General features: G+C 39.2%; 1 protein-coding gene across 1 annotated transcript; it reads left to right on the plus strand.

The window, feature by feature from the left end:
- The first annotated feature begins 262 nt into the window (after positions 1-262).
- LOC106316759 (U-box domain-containing protein 15) lies at positions 263-2,958 on the plus strand. The gene is made up of 4 exons (XM_013754634.1): positions 263-744; positions 839-955; positions 1,199-1,612; positions 1,789-2,958. Exons 1-4 carry the CDS (start codon positions 361-363, stop codon positions 2,839-2,841), a joined length of 1,968 nt encoding a protein of 655 aa, XP_013610088.1. The 5' UTR covers positions 263-360; the 3' UTR covers positions 2,842-2,958.
- The last annotated feature ends 5,613 nt before the right edge of the window (positions 2,959-8,571 follow it).

The following is an 8,571-nucleotide window of genomic DNA, read 5'->3' on the forward strand; positions in this document are numbered from 1 at the left end:
ATAAAAACTCATACCTAATAGTTTGTCCTTGTTGTATGTAGGCATGACTTTAATTTGTTCTATCAAAAACCAAAATGGCATACTCTATAAATAGTGACAAGAAGTATCATCGTCTAATCGTGACTTATATCCAAAGGAGAAGCACTCTTTTAGGATAATAGTCTTGTTTTGGAAAATCAGAGGCCAATTTTTCAAAAAAGACAATCAAATTTTTGTGTGAGAAAACGAAAGAAAAAAAAACTAATATTTTTTCTCTCTCTAAAGAATGAAACAAGCTAAAATTAAGCTTACACTTTCCTTTCCCTTGCCTTTCTCCTTCAACATCTTTGGAATCAATTTGAAGGCAATAGAGAACCTCTGATGGTCGTGATGGATTTAGATGAAGAAGCTACAAGAGAAGGAGAGAACATTGAAGAGGTCGTCAATGCAGAAGAATCTATAGATGATGAAGCCGTAGATATTCATGAGGAAGAAGTCGGCGACGTGAAGGACGATTTGGTGGGCGAGATTTTAACAACTATTGAGTTTCTTGATCAGATCAGCGATTATAGACGAACACAGCAGAAAGAATGCTTCAACCTCGTTAGGCGACTGAAGATTCTTATTCCGTTTATGGATGAGATTCGAGGCTTTGAATTCCCCTCGCCAGAGAATTGTATGCATTTTTTGAATCGTTTGAGGAAAGTGATTTTGACTGCAAGAAAATTGTTGGAAACTTGCAACAATGGTAGTAAAATATTTCTGGTACGTAAACTACTCTTTTTTTTTTTTTTAAATGACAGAAATGATTATTTATTTCTAGGATTTCTTTTAATTATTTATAGTGTTATGATAACAGGCATTGGATAGTGAATTGATAATGACGAGATTTCATTCAATTTATGAAAAGTTGAATCGTGTTCTTGTTAAGACTCCTTTTGACGAATTGGGGATTTCTGATGAAGTGAAAGATGAGGTACTCTTTACTCTTCTTGTCAACATAGCAGGATCTGGCACATCCCAATGAAACATTGGTTTTGGTCTTAAAATTTTTTAAAAAGCTTTTACGTAAACATAGGTTCCTAGAATTATGGGAATTTTTTTTTTTACTAAAATTCTAATTGTTTCAAACCTCAAAAATCTGGCTCTGTTTATCAAATCAAACCATTAATAATTAATAACTTCACATTCAAGGCATCTAAACAAAAACATTGTGTAGGTTGGTTCATTGTGTAAACAATTGAAAAAAGCAAGGAGAAGAACAGACACACAGGACATAGAGCTAGCAGTAGACATGATGGTCATGTTTTCAAAAACAGATCCTCGAAATGCAGATAGCGCTATTATAGAAAGGCTTGCCAAAAAACTTGAGTTACAAACAATGGAGGATTTGAAGACGGAAACAATAGCCATAAAAACCCTAGTCCAAGAAAAAGGAGGGTTGAGCATAGAGACTAAACAACATATCATTGAGCTTCTAAATAAGTTCAAGAAGCTTCAAGGTGTTGAAGCTACCGACGTTCTCTACGAACCTGTTATCAATAAATCCACATCCCTAGTACTACCACACGAGTTTCTGTGTCCAATCACACTTGAAATCATGCAAGACCCGGTTATCATCGCCACTGGACAGGTAAAATTTTTGATGTGATTCTTGGTTGGTTTAATATTGTGTCAGGATCCCCAGTTCGAGTGATAGCCGAACGAATCTAATATTACATGTTGTGGTTTCGGGTCCCAAACCTCCTGGTATTCAAAAAACAATTACTTGTTATAGGTTGAAACTAATGTAAACAATATGTTTTGTAGACATATGAAAAGGAGGGTATACAGAAGTGGTTTGATGCAGGACACAAGACTTGTCCAAAAACCGGGCAAACACTTGATCATCTTTCCCTTGCTCCCAACTATGCATTGAAGAATATAATTCTGCAGTGGTGTGAGAAGAACAATTTCAAGATTCCAGAGAAGGAAACGTCTTTACATTCGGAAAATGACTCCGAGGAGCAGAAAGATGAGGTATCTTTGCTGGTGGAAGCATTATCGTCAAGCCAATTGGAAGAACAAAGAGCATCAGTGAAGCAGATGCGTTTGCTCGCTAAAGAAAATCCAGAGAACAGAGTTTTAATAGCTAACGCAGGAGCGATCCCTTTACTAGTTCAGCTTCTTTCTTACCCTGATTCAGGAATCCAAGAGAACGCTGTAACGACTCTGTTGAATCTATCCATCGATGAGACCAACAAGAAACTCATCTCGGATGAAGGAGCCATCCCAGACATAATTGAAATTCTTCAGAACGGGAACAGGGAGGCGAGAGAGAACTCTGCAGCAGCTTTGTTTAGTTTGTCAATGCTTGACGAGAACAAAGTAACAATCGGATTATCGAATGGGATCCCGCCACTGGTTGAGTTACTGCAGCATGGGACATCAAGAGGGAAGAAAGATGCGCTCACTGCACTCTTTAACTTGTCCCTTAACTCAGCTAATAAAGGGAGAGCCATTGATGCTGGTATCGTTCAACCGTTGCTACAACTTCTCAAGGATAGAAACTTAGGGATGATCGATGAAGCGCTTTCGATTCTATTGCTTCTTGTCTCGCATCCCGAAGGACGTCAAGCCATTGGACAGCTCTCCTTCATTGAGACACTTGTGGATTTCATTAGACAAGGCACACCGAAGAATAAAGAATGCGCGGCCTCGGTACTACTTGAGCTAGGCTCTAACAATTCATCTTTTATCCTGGCTGCACTTCAGTTCGGCGTCTATGAATATCTTGTAGACATAACCAGTTCCGGAACAAACAGAGCTCAAAGAAAAGCAAATGCACTCATACAACTCATAAGCAAATCTGAACAAATTTGAAAAATGTTCTCAACATTTCATCTTCTATTGCAATTTCAGTTTCTTCCTCATTAGGTTCCTGAATTGATTTGATTGTGTAATTATTTGTTGTATAATTGTACATGCTCTTGAGTTTAGTCATATGCTATTTGTTTTTTTATTGTATTAAATATGATCTTCTATGTAAATTCTAACTCTTATGTAAAGGAAGTACATACAATTCCATGAATTTTTTTAAGTCAAAACTTAACTTTTATCGTTAATGGAGTATGCTTTTTGTATAAGAAGGTTTTATACTTTTCCATCTAAATAACTTTATTAATAGATCGAATCAATGTCGCTGGTGAACGCAATAATGTGAGAAAGTTTGATTCAGTACACAAAGTCATAAAATAGAATCCCGAAAAACGATGTGAAAGGGATTAAGAGCTTTGACTTGTAAAAGCTTAATCCACCAAAATAGGCGTATAAATCTCTTTCTAATTGTTCTTATCCTAATTTAAATAGGGTGATAAATAATTTAACCTATTTTCGAATTCAAAATAAATTAAAAAAATCATTTTATAAAAGGACTTTTGATATTTGGTTTTCAAATGGAAAAAAAAACATCTCAGACGATTTCTATCTCTTTCCATCTTCAATTTTTAATGGATATACATTATGTTAATGGTTTCATATTCTTTAGGTGTATAGAGTTATCGTTATCTTCTCCTACATAGATAAGGATATTTGTATATAAACATAACCGTATGTATCAATAAGATCACGCTTTTCATAATATATTTCATGGTATCAGAGCTAAGATCTCATAAACTCTGACCTAATTTTTCTTTTACGCATACTACTAAATCAATTATATGGCTGACGATAATACATCATCGTCAATCAACCCTACTACTACTACGGCAACAGCAGCGCCAACCCATGCTTCGTCGCCTTACTACTTACACCCATCGGATAATCCATGGTCTCTGATTACTTCGGTTTCTCTCACAAGCAACAACTATTCAGAATGGTCTACAAAACTCTGAAACTCGCTTCAAGCTAAACAGAAATTTGGTTTTATTGATAGGACTACACCAAAACCAGAGTCTGAACCAGATCTTTCTAGATGGCTAGCGGCAAACTCTATGATCGTTGGCTGGATCCGAACATCAATTGATGCAAAGGTCCGGTCGACTGTTACCTATGTTCCTGAAGCACACAAACTTTGGGAAACTATCCGTTTTCGTTTCTCGGTTAAAAACGGGACTCGTATGCATCAACTACAGGATGCCATAACCAACTGCAGACAAGATGGACAATCAGTCGTTGAGTATTATGGCAGACTCACCAAGCTATGGGAGGAGCTACAAAACCTCAAGACGACACGTCCATGTACGTGTGATGCAGCGGCTGACATAGAAAAGGAACGAGAAGATGCTCGTGTACACAAGTTCTTATTTGGACTTGATGATGCACGCTTCTCATCCATCCGATCTCGAATCACAGATGAGGAACCGCTTCCGGATATCAACATTGTTTATTCTCGCGTTATACGAGAGGAACAGAATATGATCAACACTCATGCTAAGGAACAACGTGCTGATGGTCTAGGTTTTTCTGTGAAAACAGAGCCAACCAAAACCTCATCTTCTTCTACTACAGATTCTACTAACTACCGCTCACGAGATCCTAACCGGACTTGCACGCATTGCGGACGCAAGGGACATGACGTCTCTGAATGTTTTCTACTTCACGGGTTTCCTGAGTGGTATGAGGAACTACGCTCAACTAATGCACCTCTGAGCCAATCACAAAGCTTTCGTGGTGGACGTGGAGGTCGCTCTTATGGTTCGCGAGGACGTGGACGTGGACGTGCTTCGCATGCATCAACTTCGATCAACAATAAGCAGATCGCTTCTTTGATTACTCTTCTTCAAAACCAGCAATCCAACATATCCTCGGAACGGTTGTCGGGTAAAACAAATATTATTGATGCTATTATTGATACAGGAGCGTCTCATCACATGACGGGAGATATATCTCTTCTTCAAGATGTATCGGATATACAACCAGCGTATGTTACCTTCCCGAATGGGCAAGCTTCGAAGGCAACTAAACTTGGAGCTTTGCGGCTAAGCAAAGATTATGTTCTTCATGATGTTCTATATGTGTCGGATTTCCATTGCACACTAATTTCAGTGTCAAAATTACTTAAACAAACTGGTTGTATAAACAAACTGGTTGTATAGCGATAATTACTGATACATTATGTGTTTTACAGGACCGTTTTTCGAGGACTCTGATTGGAGCAGGTGAAGAGCGAGAGGGGGTTTACTATTTTACTGGGGTCAAAGTTGCACGGGTTAATGCAGCATCAACATCGAAGTCTTCTTCAACGGTACTGTGGCATCATCGTCTTGGGCATCCATCTTACAAAGTTTTGAGTTCTCTACCGGTGTTTGATAATTTTAAAATAAATTCTGCTGATTTTAGTCAATGTGACATTTGTTTTCGAGCTAAACAAACAAGGAATGTTTTTCCTGATAGTTTTAATAAAGCTGAGGCACCGTTTTCTCTTATACACTGTGATGTTTGGGGTCCATATCGACAACCTTCTTCTTCTGGTGCAAACTACTTTCTTACCATAGTTGATGATTATTTGAGAGCAGTATGGACATACTTGATGCTTCAGAAGTCTGAGGTCGCAACTCTACTTAAAAATTTATGTGCCATGACAGAGAGGCAATTCGGCCATAATGTCAAGATGGTTAGATCAGATAATGGCACATAATTTATGGTTCTAAAAACGTTATTTCAAGCGAATGGGATTCTTCATCAGACGTCGTGTGTTGAGACGCCTCAACAAAATGGGCGTGTTGAGAGAAAACACAGACATATACTAAATATAGCTCGAGCATGTTTGTTTCAAGGTCGACTCCCAGTTGATTTTTGGGGGGAAAGTATCATTACTGCAGCGCATATCATCAACCGCACCCCATCTCCGCTTTTAGATGGAAAAACTCCTTATGAACTACTTCATGGGAAACCACCGGCATATGATCTCTTGAGAGTCTTCGGCTGTCTTTGTTATGCTCACAGACGCGCACAAGATAAAGATAAATTCGGTGATAGAAGTCGCAAGTGTTTGTTTGTTGGGTATCCTTTCAGAACTAAAGGATGGCGGCTGTTTGATATAGATCGCAATGAATTTTTTGTTAGTCGAGATGTTACCTTCTTTGAGGATACTTTTCCAGGAATAGACAATACTCCATACGTCTCTCCACCGGTCTTACAAACTAATGAATCTGTTGATGACTGGCTCGTACCGATGTCTGAATCAAGGGGGAGTACTGCTCCACCTGATACTACACCGCAAACGTCTCCCTTACCACCTGTTATTATACCGACAACCTCACCACCTGTTACTATACCGTCAACCTCGCCTTCTATACCTACATCGCAAACCTCACCAGCCTCGACGTCTCTATCACCACCGGTTATACCCTCTACTACAAATACTACAATCCCGACAGAGATTCCTACTTCTGATAATCAAACATCAGTTGCTTTGCCTACTACTAATTCTAATGTTTCCTCCTCACCAACACCAGCCCCATCTTCTCCATCATCACCGCCTGTTTCTACAGATGTTACTAGAACTATGCAACATGAATCTAAATCGCCAGGGTTACTTGAGGTTCTTGGACGAGGACACCGTGCTAAGAAGCCTTCTATTCTCCTGAAAGAATTTGTGACGAATACAGCTCAGACTACGACCTCCCCCTCTCAAGCTCAGTCACTCTCTGGTCATGATTCCTCGTCAAAGGCTCCAGATAACTCTCTGTATCCGATTGCTAATTACCTATCTACTTCCATGTTTACTAAGCAACATCAAGCTTTTCTTGTGACTATTACTACAGAATCTGTTCCACGTTCCTACAAAGAGGCTGTGCAAGATCCTCGGTTCAACGGTGCAATGAAAACCGAAATTGATGCATTGGAAGAACAACGAACGTGGGATGTCACGACACTGCCTCCAGGGAGAAAATCCATCGGATGCCAATGGCTCTACTCGAACAAATACAATGCTGATGGAACAATTCAACGTCCAAAAGCTCGACTTGTCGCACTTGGAAATAGACAAAAAGAAGGCAGCGACTATACTGATACGTTTGCTCATGTGGCTAAGATGAATACTGTTCATTTTTTGCTTGTTGTTGCTGCAGCGCAGAGATGGGAGATTCATCAAATGGATGTTCATAATGCCTTCTTACATGGTGATTTAGAAGAAGAAATATATATGCAACTTCCTCCAGGGTTCAAAACCTCGAAACCAAACCAGGTGTGTCGTCTCCGGAAGTCACTTTATGGTCTAAAACAGGCACCTAGATGCTGGTTTGCTAAGCTGAGCAAAGCACTTCTTGCGTTTGGCTTAACGCAGAGCCGTGAGGATTATTCTCTGTTCTCCTTTGTTGATCACAAGAAGAACATATGTCTACATATTCTGGTTTATGTTGATGATTTCATAATCTCTGGGAATGATATCTCGGTTATACAGAGGTTTAAAAACTACTTGAATAAGTGTTTCAAGATGAAGGACCTTGGGAAGCTCAAGTACTTTATCAGTTTGGAAATAGCTCGCGGTCCAGAAGGAATTTTTGTGTCTCAACGCAAGCACACGTTGGACATTGTTACTGAATGTGGGTTGTTAGGGGTGAAACCATCTCCTACACCTACAGAGCTTAATCATAAGCTTGTGCCTGCAGACAAAACAAACTCTCATACTATGCTGTCTGATCCTCGCAAGTATCGTCGTCTCATTGGCCGTCTTATTTACCTGACATTTACTCGGCCAGAACTCAGTTACATCATTCATATTCTTTCCCAATTCATGCAGAAACCATTGGAGGATCATTTGTTAGCAGCTCTACGAGTGGTTCGGTATCTCAAGGGTTCGCCGGATCAAGGTATCATGCTCAAATCTAAGTGTAATCTGCAGATCACGGCTTATTGTAATGCTGATTGGTCGTCCTGTCCCACTACCAGACGATCGCTTAGTGCGTACGTAATCTTTCTTGGTGACTCACTGGTTTCTTGGAGGACGAAGAAGCAGCCCACTGTCTCACGTTCTTCAGCTGAGTCTGAATATAGGGCTATGGCCGACACAACGTGTGAACTTAAGTGGCTCAAACGGCTACTACTCATGCTCGGTTTCACGCATGATCTTCCTATTTAACTCCACTGTGACAGTAAATCTGCAATGCATATTGCTACCAATCCTGTTTTTTATGAACGTACGAAGCATGTTGAGAACGATTGCAATACAACTCGCGATGCGCTTCTAGCTAAGTTTCTGACTTTTGAGCATATTTCTACGAAGGAACAACCAGCAGACCTTCTCACTAAAGCTCTCCCTACTCATACATTTCGATACTTGTTGCTCAAGTTAGGCATTCAAGACACTTCATTGCCAACTTGAGGGAGAGTAATGGATATACGTTATGTTAATAGTTTCCTATTCTTTAGGTGTATAGAGTTATCGCTATCTTCTCTTACATAGATAAGGATATTCTAGTTTGTATATAAACACAACCTTATGTATCAATAAAATCACTCTTTTCATAATATATTTCAATTTTTTTTTAATTTTCACTCGAAAAAGATTTTTAGATGTTAAAATATGAAAATATTTTTTGTACTAGAAGACCATTCCAAACCTTTTATCTTAAAGAAATTCCTGTTTTGTACCAGAAACTAGCAGAAAAG

This window comes from Brassica oleracea, chromosome C9, assembly GCF_000695525.1.
Source record: "Brassica oleracea var. oleracea cultivar TO1000 chromosome C9, BOL, whole genome shotgun sequence".
NCBI lineage: Eukaryota > Viridiplantae > Streptophyta > Magnoliopsida > Brassicales > Brassicaceae > Brassica > Brassica oleracea.